Below are 16,391 nucleotides of genomic sequence, written 5' to 3'. Positions count from 1 at the left end.
TAATGGGAAGGGGAATAAGGGGAAGGGGAAGGAGAAGAAGGGGAAGGAGAAGACGGGGAAGGGGAAGGAAGAAGGGGAAGGAAGAAGGGGGAGGGGAAGGAAGAAGGGGAAGGGAAGAAGGAAAAGAAGGGGAAGAAGGGGAAGGGAAGGGAAGAAGGGAAATGGAAGGGAAGGGAAGGGAAGGGAAGGGAAGGGAAGGGAAGGGAAGGGAAGGGAAGGGAAGGGAAGGGAAGGGAAGGGAAGGGAAGGGAAGGGAAGGAGAAGGGAAAGAAGGAGGGGGAGGGAAAAGGAAGAAAGGAAAAAGGGAAAAAAGGAAAAAGGGAAAAAAGGGAAAAGGGAAAAAGGGAAAAAAGGAAAGGGGAAAGGGAAAAGGAAAGGAAAGAGGAGGAGGAAGGAGGAGGAGGAAGAAGGAGGAGGAAGGAGGAGGAAGAAGGAGGAGGAAGGAGGAGGAAGAAGGAGGAGGAAGGAGGAGGAAGAAGGAGGAGGAAGAAGGAGGAAGAAGGAGGAGGAGGAGGAGGAGGAGGAGGAGGAAGAAGAAGAAGAAGAAGAAGAAGAAGAAGAAGAAGAAGAAGAAGAAGAAGAAGAAGAAGAAGAAGAAGAAGAAGAAGAAGAAGAAGAAGAAGAAGAAATAATGAGAAAAGACAGACCAAGTTTCAAGTGTGGAATACCCCGCTCAAATTTTTGATTAGAACTATCCCAGAAATGCTCTCCCCATCCCAAAATCCAGGTTCTTGTTATTGTTCTTGATTATCTGCCAGAAGTGATAGAAATATTCCATTCCTCATGACACCCCATATTTTAGGCATAGGACATCAAGGCATTAATTGGGTAATGACCAGAGAACTTCCTGCTGACTACTGGGCAGTACTCTACAGGTGACTGGGATGGGAAAGTCATCAAAACCCTAACCCTGTAAACAGTGATGACTGGTGTAGCAAAATATATCCATGGATACAATCGTGGCTTGAATTTTAAACAATTGCTCTCTGCTTGGATTTCAGACCTACCCCACAGGAGGAGACACATACCTGGCACTGTAAATTTAATCAATAATCTATGATTGGGGAGTTCACAGGCTCCAGCGGTGAACCAGCTACCACTTTTCTGGTTTTTTTTTTTTTTTTTTTTTTTTTAGACATTTTCCTCAATTACATTTCCAATGCTATCCCAAAAGTCCCCCACACCCTCCCCCCCCCCCACTCCCCTACCCACCCATTCCCCCCATTCCCATTTTTTGGCCCTGGCGTTCCCCTGTACTGAGGCATATAAAGTTTGCCTGTCCAATGGGCATCTCTTTCCAGTGATGGCCGACTAGGCCATCTTTTGATACATATGCAGCTAGAGTCAAGAGCTCCGGGGTACTGGTTAGTTCATAATGTTGCACCTACAGGGTTGCAGATCTCTTTAGGTCCTTGGATACTTTCTCTAGCTCCTCCATTGGGGGCCCTGTGATCCATCCAATAGTTGACTGTGAGCATCCACTTCTGTGTTTGCTAGGCCCCGGCCTAGTCTCACAAGAGACAGCTATATCACGGTCCTTGCACCACACACTTGCTAGTGTATGCAATGGTGTCATCAACCTGCTCTCTATGTTCACCTCTCTCTACCCATTAGATAGGTGAACTCTCAGACCTCATCAGAGAAGCCTCTCTGTGCAGTAAGTAGGCCATGGTTTATATAGAAACTCACAATTGGCCAAAATGTAGAGAATTTAAGTGTGTGAGGAGATCTCAGCCAATAATGGGGAAAAATCAACAACAGGGGGCTTCAGGATGCTCAGTCTACCTTAACTTTCCACTAGGCATAAAGTTGTCTTGAGGAAACAGCCTCATGACAGGAGTAGAGTGACAAACACTACACCTTCCAGGTGGTCACACCTTACTGTGAAGTACCTTCAAGGGTGATTAACACTGAAATCAGTAGATACTGACAAAAAGCAAATTAGACCAATGACCTAGTTAGGAATCACTCAAAAGATGGGGGTCCCTGAGAAGGCCCACTGAGAAAGAAGAAGTCTGTCCCTTGTCAGACCTGGGACTCAGGCCTTCAGTATCACCTCTTACCCAGGCCTCCAGCCTGCTCTTCAGGTTTCCTATTTGGTAACCACTGGGATTGCTTGAGCCAAATCCTTAAAATAACTTTCTACATGGGTTTTGAGACAGACAGAAAGATGGGTGGAGGGATGGACAGACATCCTGTTAGCGGTGCTTCTCTGGAGATCTCTGATAAAACTTTTAGTGTCAATCATCTCCATACCTTTTCTTGATAATGTCCATTCTGCATACATCTTTGTAAAACAAACAAACAGAAAACCAACAGTGTACTGTCTTAAATAACTTGGGAACAAAAAGGACACCATGTGTCCTCCAAAGAAGTTAAGATAAAAACAGTAGTTACCAGACCCTGGAAGGACTAGAAAGAAGAACAGTGGTTAGAACAGCTGATGCCTGGGGTTTAAGTACCATTAGGATGCTTAGGAAAAAGCTCTGGGGCAGCACTGTACATAGGGTCTCTACAGAAAAGGAAATAGACATCCCAAAGATTGAACAAAAAGGAGATTGAAAGTTTTGACCCAACAAGACAACCAATGGGACAAGGGAGGCTGGCTCATTTGGTAAACTACCTGCCTTAAAAACCACAAGAACCCAGACAAAAAACTGTGTATGGTGCAAAGGCTTCAAGTTCCAGTGAGAGTGACAAGGGAGATGGAAAAGGTTGATCACTGGAGCTCATTGGCCAGCTAGCTGACCCTACCTTGTGAAATTCCAGACCAATGAGAGACCCTGTCTGTGATGGTTTGAATAAGAATGCTCCACATAGGCTCAAAGATTTGAATGCTTGGGCACTGTGGAGTGACACTACTTAATATGGATTAGAGGTGTGGCCTTGTTGCAGGAACAGTGTAACTAAAGATAGGCTCTGGATTTCAAATGCTCAAGCCAGGCCTCTCCTCCTCCTCCTCCTCCTCCTCCTCCTCCTCCTCCTCCTCCTCCTCCTCCTCCTCCTTTTCTTTATTTCTTTCTTTCTCTCTTTCTTTCTTTCTCTCCCTCTCTCTTCCTCCCTCTCCCTCTTCCTCTCCCCTCTCTCCCTCTCCCTCTCCCTCTCTCCCTCTCCCGCTCCCTCTCCTCCCTCCCCCTCTCCTCCCCCTCCCCTCTCCTCCCTCTCCTTCTCTTTCTCTGCTTGCCATCGATGGATCCAGTCATAGAATTCTCAGCTACTTTCAGCACTATGCCTGCCTGCATACCACCATGCTTCCCTCTAGGATGACAATGGATTAATCATCTGAACTGTAGGCCAGCCCCCAATTAAAAGTTTTCCTTTTTAAGCATTGCCATGGTCATGGCATCTCTTCCCAACAATAGAACAAGTGACTAAGATACTCTCTCAAGCAAAATATGGGGGCAGAGATATCTAAGGAAAAACACCTTAAGTTGCCCTCTGTACACATGCACACATGCACACATTAACATCATTGACATTAACATTGAGTATTTGCATGTGAAACAAGAAATATCTGAATAGACAGATATGTTTAACTTGACCTAAACAATAAACAATGTCAAAACAACATGATACGATATATAATTTTTATATTTTAATGTATCAATTCAAAAGCAAAGCAAGAAAATATAAGATTGCTATTTAAAATATACCAGACTTTAAGACACTTATACTCTAGAATAATATGCTTAAAATCCAACCATGGGCAAGTAGTTTTGAGTGTCTAGAAGCATCCCTCAGGTATAGTCACAGCAGTAGGGTCACTCCAGTGCATTTCAGCAGTGATCAGCTATTAGCAGGACAGATCCAGAGGCTGACACATCTTACCGTGCATCTGTCCTGATTCATGCGCTCTGTAGACTCTAGGCTGAGCTTCCTCTTCCGGTTAGGTTGTCTCATCTCCACTTCAGAGCTCCCTGGCTGCGTTTTCTGCAAAACAGTGGCATGGTAAACACTGGAGGGAGTTCTCCCCTTTCTCAAGTACAAGAGCAAAGAAACCCCAGGCTGCTGAATAGCTTGAGTTTGTCCTGTGAATGTTCGTGTGGAGGAAGCCTTTAAAAACACAGTTTATCAAGTTTACTTGAGCCACAGTTCTAGAGATTTCATAAAAAGGCCTGGCTTTTTGTCCTGCTGTGAGGTCTCTGGCTCCCTGAATCAGCCCAACATTATGTTGCTGCCTGTCCTGAGAGCTCCTCTAAAGCCAAACTGATGCCAGACCATGCCCTCAAATCCCAGAACTGTAAGCTAAATAAACCTTTAGAACCAGATAGGAACTCCATAGGAAGACCAACAGAGTCAACTAACTTGGACACTTGGAGGCTCCCATAGACTGACTCACCAACCAAAGAGCAAGCATACATGGACTGGACCTAGGCCCCCACCTCCTGAACATATGTAGCAGATGTGCAGCTTGGTCTTCAAACAGCTACCCCAAAAACTAAAGCAAGGGTTATCCCTAACTCTGTTGCCTGCCTGTGGATCCTGGTCCTCTAACTGGGCTGCCTTGTCTAGGTTCAGGCAGGATGTACCTTGTCCTGCAGTGACTTGATGTGCCAGGGTAGCTTAGTACCTTATGGGAGGGCTTCCCCGTTCCCAGAGGAGGAGAAGGGGGATGGAAGGAGGGGCTGTGGGGGAGGACTGGGGGGAGGGGGAGACTGTGATCAGGATGTAAAGTGAATAAATAAATAGACAGGGGAAAACATGTCCAGTTTCAGGTATTTTAATATAGAATAAAGAATCCGACTAATGCAAAGACTTACAATTGTATTTTCTATAATGAGTTGCTGATGAAATTATACTATTGGTTGTTAAGCCTTTAATATAATGATGTAATAATGGAAAGGGTGCTAGATTTCATTTCCTATTTAGAATTTAGATATATAAATATCTTACCTAGAATATAAGGAAATATTTATTGTTGTGTTTGGCCTTATTTATGATAAATGTTATTGTTCATTTCTTTGCTTAGGTGGCCAATGAGGATTATTGCTATTTTGGCAGCCTCTGTACTCACAGAGGCTGAGTATGCACAATAGCCATGGCAGGGGGATACCAGAAACTGCTCAGCACTCTAAAATAGAGGACTCGAGATTAATGTATTACCAGTTCAATTAGCAGGACAGTTCTTCAGCATGTTAGCATAAAGCAGACAACATGTTGGGCAGAATTATTTGAAATGAGTTTTTTTTTTCCTAGCAAGGGCAACTATCTGAAAAGCAAGCTCCTATACTATCCATATACCACAGAAGGTGCCATTCTGAAATCTACTTACTGATATTTAACAACTGACATACAGTACTGAGGAAATGGATAGTCCTAAGACAAATTTACTTGTCTTTGACAAACTTAGAATACAGCCCAGCTCATTGTTTCCCCCTCAAAAGCTCTCATGTCTCCTCTACCCAAATCTGCCATCACAGCTTTTATGCTGTGCACGGCCAGACAGCAGCAGGCCAGTGGGCAGAAGCTGGGATCCAGCTGTGCTCAGCACACACTGTCAAGCTGCTCCCTGTACTTGATCCACACAGAAGAAAACACATCCTTTTGAACTATGTCATGCTTGGGGCTAATCACAGCTCTGGTCTTGCCTGAGCCATAGATTTGCAAGAGTTATTGTTTCTTCCCTTAGTCCACAGTTTCCAGGTTTTGCTGTCTTTGAATCCATTGAATGTTTCTTGAATTCTCATCTTGTGTGTGAACGCTGTCAAGCTTTAATGTGATGTTTCCCTCAACATAATGATTTCATAGTTCTTCCCAACACAGTGTGCACTTACTTTGTCCTGCCTTCTGCTGACCCCCCATCCTTGGGATACCTCCCACCTCCCACACATTGCCTTTTTCCATCTGCCACTACTTACCCATCCTTCATAAGTCAACTAAAGAGACTTCAGATCCTTCAGGAGAAAAAAAGCCTTCTTTGATTACTTCCTGTCTCAAATGGATCTTGCAAGGCTTTGTCTACACGGCATGGTTAGTGTGCATGCCCTTTGACACAGCATCTAATACTTCAGGCTACATTGTTTTGGTTTTTTGTTTTTTATTTCCTCCCTTGTGAAGCTACAACCTGATCGTACAGATGGAGATCTGCCCATCCGTATTTTCCATTACCCAAATTATACCTGGCTTACAGAAGATTCTGGGTATGTTTTTGTTAGCTTTAACTGAATGCATTTAACTGCATTAGAGCAGAGCCTCACAGCCCTTACTCAAATGGCTGTCAGTCTCAGATGCAAATATTATTCCTTCTAGAATCCTGTGTGACTAGAGTGAGTATCATTTCAAACTCAACTCCTGTCTCTTTTCCTTAATGCACACACACACACACACACACACACACACACACACACACATACACACACACAGCCCAAAACAAAACAATCAAAAGCAAACAAAGGAACCCACTTCTCACAACCATTTGCTATTAGTCAGGGTGCTCTTAAGACAGGCACCTACCTAGTAAATTCGATATCATTTCATTCATTTGGTAAGATGTAAATATAATTCATCACGCCTAGCTCCAAGTAATATTGTGAACATCTATGCAAATGAACAGCTTAGACAGAGTGCCTTTAGCAGATTATCACTACACCAGACATAAGCCTTGGCAAGGCTGATGTGCCTTTTATTGTAAATAACATCCCCAGCTTGTCAAACAGAAATCATCTGCTACTGACATCTCTCCTTATAAACAAGGTGATATGCCTTGCTAATCCTTGGTAATTATCTCAGTAGCCCTGATTTGTGTAAAATGTAGAAGTCTGAATTTTTATTATGTCAGGGACAAAAATAAAAGCTTCTATAATAAGGCTTTTCAAAATAAAATTTGACAAAAAGTTGAATTTCCTTTAAACTTAGAAATAACTTTATATGCCCCAGTACAGGGGAATGCCAGGGCCAAGAAGTGGGAGTGGGTGGGTAGGGGAGTAGGGCAGGGGGAGGAGGAAGTGGTATAGGGGACTTTCAGGATGGCATTTGAAATGTAAATAAAGAAATTATCTAATAAAAATTTGAAAAAAAGAGAAATAATACAGCATTAATATATAAGGTGCCTAAGAACCAATATATTTTGTTCCAAAAAGTAAAAGGATCAATATAAAATAACATCAAATATAGAAGATGAATGACAAAAAGGTAATGGTAGTTTGACGGACTTTCAGGCACTCTCACAGACAGACTTACTACGGAGATGGTATACATACCCATTTAGGAATTCAAGTCTCAAAATTGTCCAAGTCAAAACAAAAACAAAACAAAACAAAAAACAACAAAAACAAAAATAAAAAAAACAAAACAAAACAAAACAGAACATTACTTTTGACAGAACCTAACGATGTTCTCGGCACAGCACCTAACTATGTGGAACATTCTGATCACCCCTGATAATGGCCTATGCCTAATGGGTCCAAAATAGCACACTAGTCATTGTGCACATTACCCAGAGTCTCCTTCATTAGTTTTAAAGAAATAAAAACTTGTTAAAAGTCAATAAAGGCCTGATCAGGGGCTCAAGTCCCTTCTGGTCCACTCCAGCACCAGGGTTCCTTGCCTGTGGAGTCTCCCGACACCCTCAAGGACCCACACAGGATCCCCCATGGGATTTTAAGACCTCTGGTGAGTGAAACACAGTGTCTGCTCCAATCCGATCTCGCGGGACCTGAGACTGCATTAACTAGGGAAGGAGATAACCTGGCCTGATCAGGGGCACAAGTCCCTTCCAGTCCACTCCAGCACTGGGGTTCCTTGCCCTCGCAGTCTCCGGACACCTGCAAGAACCCACACAGGACCCTCCACGGGATCTTAAGACCTCTGGTAAGTGGAACACAACTTCTGCCAGGAGGCAGGTTCGAAAACAAGATATCTGGGCACCTTCCCTGCAAGAGGAGAGCTTGCCTGCAGAGAGTACTCTGACCACTGAAACTAAGGAGAGAGCTAGTCTCCCAGGTCTGCTGATAGAGGCTAACTTAATCACCTGAGGAATAAACTCTAACCAGAGACAACTATAACAACTAGCTTCAGAGATTACCAGATGGCAAAAGGCAAATGTAAGAATCCTACTAACAAAAATCAAGACCACTCACCATCATCATAATGCAGCACTCCCACCCCACCTAGTCATGGGCACCCCAACACACCAGAAAAGCTAGACCCGGATTTAAAAGCATATCTCATGATGATGGTAGAGGACATCAAGAAGGACTTTAATAACTCATTTAAAGAAATCCAGGAGAACAGAGCTAAACAGGTACAAGACCTTAAAGAGGAAACACAAAAATTTCTTAAAGAATTGCAGGAAAACACGACCAAAGAGGTGATGGAATTGAATAAAACCATCCAAGACATAAAAAGGGAAGTAGACACAATAAAGAAAACCCAAAGTGAGGCAAAGCTGGAGATAGAAACCCTAGGAAAGAAATCTGGAACCATAGATGCGAGCATCAGCAACAGAATACAAGAGATGGAAGAGAGAATCTCGGGTGCAGAAGATTCCATAGAGAACATCAGCACAACAATCAAAGAAAATACAAAACACAAAAATATCCTAACTCAAAACATACAGGAAATCCAGGAAACAATGAGAGGACCAAAACTACGGATAATAGGAGTTGATGAGAATGAAGATTTTTCAACTTAAAGGGCCAGCAAACATCTTCAACAAAATTATAGAAGAAAACTTCCCAAACCTAAAGAATGACATGCCCATGAACATACAAAAAGCCTACAGAATTCCAAATAGACTGTACCAGAAAAGAAATTCCTCCTGACACATAATAATCAGAAAAACAAATGCACTAAATAAAGAGAGAATATTAAAAGCAGTAAGGGAGAAAGGTCAAGTAACATATAAAGCAGGCCTATCAGAATTACACCAGACTTTTCACCAGAGACTATGAAAGCCAGAAGAGCCTGGACAGATGTTATACAGACACTAAGAGAACACAAATGACAGTCCAGGCTACTATACCTGGCCAAACTCTCAATTACAATAGATGGAGAAACCAAAGTATTCCACAACAAAACCAAATTCACACATTATCTTTCCACGAATCTAGCCCTTCAAAGGATAATAGCAGAAGAAAAAAACAATAGAAGGACAGAAATCATGCCCTAGAAAAAGCAAGAAAGTAATCCCTCAACAAACCAAAAAGAAGACAGCCACAAGAAAAGAATGCCAACTCTAACAACAAAAATAAAGGAAGCAACAATTACTTTTCCTTGCTATCTCTTAATATCAATGGACTCAATTCCCCAATAAAAAGACATAGACTAACAGACTGGCTACACAAACAGGACCCAACATTCTGCTGCTTACAGGAAACCCATCTCAAGGAAAAAAACAGACACTACCTCAGAGTGAATGGCTGGAAAACAATTTTCCAAGCAAATGGTCTGAAGAAAAAAGCTTAAGTAGCCATTCTAATATCAAAAAAAAAATTGACTTCCAACCCAAAGTTATCAAAAAAGACAAGGAGTGACACTTCATACTCATCAAAGGTAAAATCCTCCAAGAGGAACTATCAATTCTGAATATCTATGCTCCAAATGTAAGGGCATCCATATTCATTAAAGACACTTTAGTAAAGCTCAAAGCACACATTGCACCTCACACAATAATAGTGGGATACTTCAACACACCACTTTCATCAATGGACAGATCGTGGAAACAGAAACTAAACAGGGACACAGTGAAACTAACAGAAGTTATGAAACATATGGACTTAACAGATATCTACAGAACATTTTATCCTAAAACAAAAGGATATACCTTCTTCTCAGCACCCCATGGTACCTTCTCCAAAATTGACCATATAATTGGTGACAAAACAGGCCTCAACAGATACAAAAATATTGAAATTGTCCCATGCATCCTATCAGACCACCATGGACAAAGGCTGATCTTCAATAACAACATAAATAATGGAAAGCCAACATTCACGTGGAAACTGAACAACAATCTTCTCAATGATACCTTGGTCAAGGAAGGAATAAAGAAAGAAATTAAAGACTTTTTAGAGTTTAATGAAAATGAAGCCACAACATACCCAAACTTATGGGACACAATGAAAGCATTTCTAAGAGGGCAACTCATAGCTCGGAGTGCCTCCAAAAAGAAACTAGAGAGAGCACACACTAGCAGCTTGACAACACATCTAAAAGCTCTAGAAAAAAAGGAAGAAAATTCACCCAAGAGGAGTAGACAGCAGGAAATAATCAAACTCAGGGGTGAAATCAACCAAGTGGAAACAAGAAGAACTATTCAAAGAATCAACCAATTGAGGAGCTGGTTCTTTGAGAAAATCAACAAGATAGATAAACCCTTAGCTAGACTCACTAGAGTGCACATGGACAGCATCCTAATTAACAAAATCAGAAATGAAAAGGGAGAAATAACAACAGATCCTGAAGAAATCCAAAACACCATCAGATCCTTCTACAAAAGGCTATACTCAAGAAAACTGGAAAACCTGGACAAAATGGACAAATTTCTAGAAAGATACCAGGTACCAAAGTTAAATCAGGATCAAGTTAACAATCAAAACAGTCCCGTATCCCCTAAAGAAATAGGAGTAGTCATTAATAGTCTCCCAGCCAAAACAAAAAACAAAACAAAACAAAAAAAAACAGGACCAGATGGGTTTACTGCAGAGTTCTATCAGACCTTCAAAGAAGATCTAATTCCAGTTCTGCACAAACTATTCCACAAAACGGAAGTAGAAGATACTCTACCCAACTCATTCTATGAAGCCACAATTACTCTGATACCTCAACCACAGAAAGATCCAACAAAGATAGAGAACTTCAGACCAATTTCCCTTATAAATATCGATGCAATGATACTCAATAAAATTCTCACTAACCGAATCCTAAAACACATTAAAGCAATCATTCATCCTGACCAAGTAGGTTTTATTCCAGGTATGCAGGGATGGTTTAATATATGGAAATCCATCAACGTAATCCATTATATAAACAAACTCAAAGACAAAAACCACATGATCATCTTGCTAGATGCGGAGAAAGCATTTGACAAAATCCAACACCCATTCATGATAAAAGTCTTGGAAAGATCAGGAATTCAAGGACCATACCTAAACATGATAAAAGCAATCTACAGCAAACCAGTAGCCAATGTCAAAGTAAATGGTGAGAAGCTGGAAGCAATCCCACTAAAATCAGGGACTAGACAAGGCTGCCCACTGTCTCCCTACCTATTCAAAATAGTACTTGAAGTATTAGCCAGAGCAATTCGACAACAAAAGGAGATCAAGGGTATACAAATTGGAAAAGAGGAAGTCAAAATATCACTTTTGGCAGATGATATGATAGTATATATAAGTGACCGTAAAAATTCCACCAGAGAACTCCTAAACCTGATAAACAGCTTCGGTGAAGTAGCTGGATATAAAATTAACTCAAACAAGTCAATGGCCTTTCTGTACACAAAAGATAAATAGGCTGAGAAAGAAATTAGAGAAAATACACCCTTCTCAATAGTCACAAATAATATAAAATACCTTGGCTTGACTCTAAGTAAGTAAGTGAAAGATCTGTATGATAAGAACTTCAAGTCTCTGAAGAAAGAAATTAAAGAAGATCTCAGAAGATGGAAAGATCTCCCATGATCATGGATTGGCAGGATCAATATAGTAAAAATGGCTATCTTGCCAAAAGCAATCTACAGATTCAATGCAATCCCCATCAAAATTCCAACTCAATACTTCAACAAATTAGAAAGAGCATTCTGCAAACTCATCTGGAATAACAAAAAAAAAACCTAGGATAGCAAAAAGTCTTCTCAAGGATAAAAGAACCTCTGGTGGAATCACCATGCCTAACCTAAAGCTTTATTACAGAGCAATTGTGATAAAAACTGCATGGTACTGGTATAGTGACAGACAAGTAGACCAATGGAACAGAATTGAAGACCCAGAAATGAACCTACACACCTATGGTCACTTGATCTTCGATAAGGGAGCTAAAACCATCCAGTGGAAGAAAGACAGCCTTTTCAACAAATGGTGCTGGCACAACTGGTGGTTATCATGTAGAAAAATGTGAATTGATCCATTCCTATCTCCTTATACTAAGGTCAAATCTAACTGGATCAAGGAACTCCACATAAAACCAGAGACATTGAATCTTATAGAGGAGAAAGTGGGGAAAAGCCCCAAAGATATGGGCACAGAGGGAAAATTTCTGAATAGAACAGCAATGGCTTGTGCTGTAAGATCGAGAATTGACAAATGGAGATCAAGAATTGACAAATGGGACCTCATGAAACTGCAAAGCTTCTGCAAGGCAAAAGACACTGTCCATAAGACAAAAAGACCACCAACAGATTGGGAAAGGATCTTTACCTATCCTAAATCAGATAGGGGACTAATATCCAATATATATAAAGAATTCAAGAAGGTGGACTCCACAAAATCAAATAACCCCATTAAAAAATGGGGCTCAGAGCTAAACAAAGAATTTTCACCTGAGGAATACGGAATGGCTGAGAAGCACCTGAAAAAATGCTCAACATCCTTAATCATCAGAGAAATGCAAATAAAAACAACCCTGAGATTCCATCTCACACCAGTCAGAATGGCTGAGATCAAAAATTCAGGTGACAGCAGATGCTGGCGTGGATGTGGAGAAAGAGGAACACTCCTCCATCGTTGGTGGGATTGCAGGCTTGTACAACCACTCTGGAAATTAGTCTGGCGGTTCCTCAGAAAATTGGACATAGTACTACCGGCAGATCCTGCAATATCTCTCCTGGGCATATATCCAGAAGATGTTCCAACCAGTAAGAAGGACACATGATCCACTATGTTCAAAGCAGCCTTATTTATAATAGCCAGAAGCTGGAAAGAACCCAGATACCCCTCAACAGAGGAATGGATACAAAAAATGTGGTACATTTACACAATGGAGTACTACTCAGCTATTCAAAGGAATGAATTTATGAAATTCCTAGGCAAATGGTTGGACCTGGAGGGCATCATCCTGAGTGAGGTAACACAATCACAAAAGAACTCAAATGATATGTACTCATATCGTTATACCCAAGATATAAGATACAATTTGCAAAACACATGAAACTGAAGAAGAAAGAAGACCAAAGTGTGGACACTTTGCCCCTTCTTAGAATTAGAAACAATCACCCATGGAAGGAGTCACAGAGACAAAGTTTGGAGCTGAGACAAAAGGATGGACCATCTAGAGTCTGCCATATCCAGGGATCCATCCCATAATTAGCCTCCAAAAGATGACACCATTGCATACACTAGCAAGATTTTGCTGAAAGGACCCTGATATAGCTGTCTCTTGTAAGACTATGCTGGAGCCTAGCAAACACAGAAGTGGTTGCTCACAGACAGTTATTGGATGGATTACAGGGCCCCCAATGGAGGAGCTAGAGAAAGTACCCAAGGAGCTGGGGGGATCTGTAACCCTATAGGTGGAACAACAATATGAACTAACCAGTACCCCGGAGCTCCTGTCTCTAGCTGCATATGTATCAAAAGATGGCCTAGTCGGCCATCACTGGAAAGAGAGGCCCATTGGACATGCAAACTTTATATGGCCCAGTACAGGGGAACGCCATGCTCAAAAAGTCTGAATGGGTGGGTAGCGGAGTGGGGGGGGAGGGTCTGGGGGACTTTTGGGATAGCATTGTAAATGTAAATGAGGAAAATACGTAATAAAAAATGTAAAAAATAGTCAATAAAGTGTGATATACGATCATAAAGCAGATTCTCAAAAGGAAGGAATGGCAAGTGATGACCCGTCTGAGCTCCACAGTGGATGTTCTAAACCCAAGCTCCGTCTCTCCCACACAAGGTGAACTGGAGCTCTTACCTGAAAATGGAAAAATTATAATGTTTTGTATTTTAAACAGTGAGAAATGTGAATATATAAAGAGTACCTATATTCAGTGGAAAAACTAGAAGTACTTAGTTATTATCTCAGTTGGTCATCAGATACCTTCACCTCACATTGGGAGCTCCGAGCCACACACTGGAGACAATTGTCATCCTAACCCTTTTACTTATGAGGACAAATCAGGATTTCACTGAGAAGGCATCTTGACATCTCCAGCTTTTCAGATCAGATTAATATCCATATTTAGGTGCTGCTAGGCTCAGTGGTTATCATCTCTATGGTCAAGAGGTACTTTATGAAACATAAGCATGCTGCTTCAAAAATCCCAGAAGGGGGATGCACATGGTGCTACTTGCCTGGGATAACCTATGTTACCCAGGGGCACTGCATGGGACACACACCTGGGATCTCATGTGCAAGGCCTATTTCCTGCCTCACATCATGGTATTCAATAGTAATGCTACCACTTTCTTTCTTTCTTTCTTTCTTTCTTTCTTTCTTTCTTTCTTTCTTTCTTTCTTTCTTCCTTCCTTCCTTCCTTCCTTCCTTTCTTTCTTTCTTTCTTTCTTTCTTTCTTTTTCCCCACATTTTTATTAGATATTTTCTTCATTTACATTTCAAATGCTATCCCAAAAGTCCTCTATACCCTCCCCCCACCCCGCTCCCCTACCCACCCACTCCCACTTCTTGGCCCTGGCATTCCCCTGTACTGGGGCATATAAAGTTTGCCAGACCAAGGGGCCTTTCTTCCCAATAATGGCTGACTATGCCATCTTCTGCTACATATGCAGCTAGAGACATGAGCTCTGGGGGTACTGATTAGTTCATATTGTTGGTCCACCTATAGACTCCTTCAGCTCTTGGGTACTTTCTCTAGCTCCTATATTGGGGGCCCTGTGTTCCATCCTATAGATGACTGTGAGCATCCACTTCTGTATTTGCCAGGCACTGGCAAAGCCTCACTGGAGACAGCTATATCAGGGTCCCTTCAGCAAAATCTTGCTCGCATATGCAATAATGTCTCTGTTTGATGGCTGATTATGAGATGGATCCCTGGGTGGGGCAGTCTCTGGATGGTCCATCCTTTCATCTTAGCTCCAAACTTCATCTCTGCAACTCCTTCCATGGATATTTTATTCCATATTCTAGGGAGGAATGAAGTATCCATGCGTTGGCCTTCCTTCTTGATTTTCTTGTGTTTTGGAAGTTGTATCTTGGGTATTCTAGGTTTCTGGGCTAATATCCACTTATCAGTGAATGCATATCAAGTGACTTCTTTTGTGTTTGGGTTACCTCACTCAGGATGATATCCTCCAGATACATCCATTTGCCCAAGAATTTCATAAATTCATTGTTTTTGATAGCTGAGTAGTACTCCACTGTGTAAATGTACCCACATTCCTCTGTGGAGGAACATCTGGGTTCTTTCCAGCTTCTGGCTATTTAAGACTGCTATGAACATAGTGGAGTGTGTGTCCTTCTTACTGGTTGGAACATCTTCTGGGTATATATGCCCAGGAGAGCTATTACTTCTAAGGAACCGCCAGACTGATTTCCAGAGTGGTTGTTCAAGCTTGCAATCCCACCAACAATGGAACAGTGTTCCTCTTTCTCCACATCCTCGCCAGCATCTGCTGTCACCTGAATTTTTGATTCTAGCCATTCTGACTGGTGTGAGGTGGAATCTCGGGGTTGTTTCGATTTGCATTTCCCTGATGATTAAGGATGTTGAACATTTTTTTTAAGTGCTTCTCAGCCCTTTGGTATTCCTCAGTTGAGAATTCTTTGTTTAGCTCTGCACCTGATTTTTAACGGGGTTATTTGAATTTCTGGATTTCAGTTTCTTGAGCTCTTTGTTTATATTGGATATTAGTCCCTTATCAGATTTAGGATTGGCAAAAATTCTTTCGCAATCTGTTGGTGGCCTTTTTGTCTTATTGACAGTATCATTTGCCCTACAGAAGCTTTGCAATATGCCACCACTGTCTGTTCCCCCAAATATCCAAGTTTAAACAAAAACCTACGTGATACTCCATGAGTAAGAAATGCAGTGCACATCAATTAAAAATCATGACTTGTTCTGAGTTGGCAGTTCTCAGGAGGGAAACTATATCCAGCAAGACAGACAGAGAAGGAACAGAGAAGATACTGTACAGAATGGAAGGTGAACTTACCATTAAAATATCAAATGTAAATACACAGCCAGTACCCTGATTTCTTAGCAGTTCCAAAATGTTATTCAAGCGAAGGTTCATTCATCCACCCAGTAGTGTTAATGAAGCAAAATGGTTGGTGTTTAAGTAAATGAATAGGTGGCTATACTTGAATGATGCTGACAACTTATGCATGAATGATTAACACTTCATTGTATCAATAACAATACGAAATATTGCCTAAGTACTACAGAGAAGGCAAGTCTATAATAGGCACTTCCTATTGACACATATGACAAACAAAGACAAACACAGAAAACAAAAGGCCAGAGAACAGTGCTCTCATGATGTGGGCACAAAGCCTCA

At 41.4% G+C, this 16,391-nt stretch overlaps 1 protein-coding gene across 10 annotated transcripts in view; it reads right to left on the bottom strand.

The window, feature by feature from the left end:
- L3mbtl4 (L3MBTL4 histone methyl-lysine binding protein) overlaps positions 1-16,391 on the bottom strand; it is a 511,181-nt gene that overhangs the window by 420,700 nt on the left and 74,090 nt on the right. For all 10 annotated transcript variants that reach the window (XR_003952134.1, XM_006524417.3, XM_006524416.3 and 7 more), the window contains one exon: positions 3,829-3,930. Coding sequence is in view for 7 of the 10 variants with exons in the window: in XM_006524417.3 (XP_006524480.1) it covers positions 3,829-3,900 (72 nt within the window). In the remaining 3 variants the exon portion in view is untranslated. The remainder of the gene's footprint in view (positions 1-3,828; positions 3,931-16,391) is intronic.

Source organism: Mus musculus, chromosome 17, assembly GCF_000001635.26.
Source record: "Mus musculus strain C57BL/6J chromosome 17, GRCm38.p6 C57BL/6J".
Lineage (NCBI taxonomy): Eukaryota > Metazoa > Chordata > Mammalia > Rodentia > Muridae > Mus > Mus musculus.
This window is presented reverse-complemented; position numbering and strand designations above follow the sequence as displayed.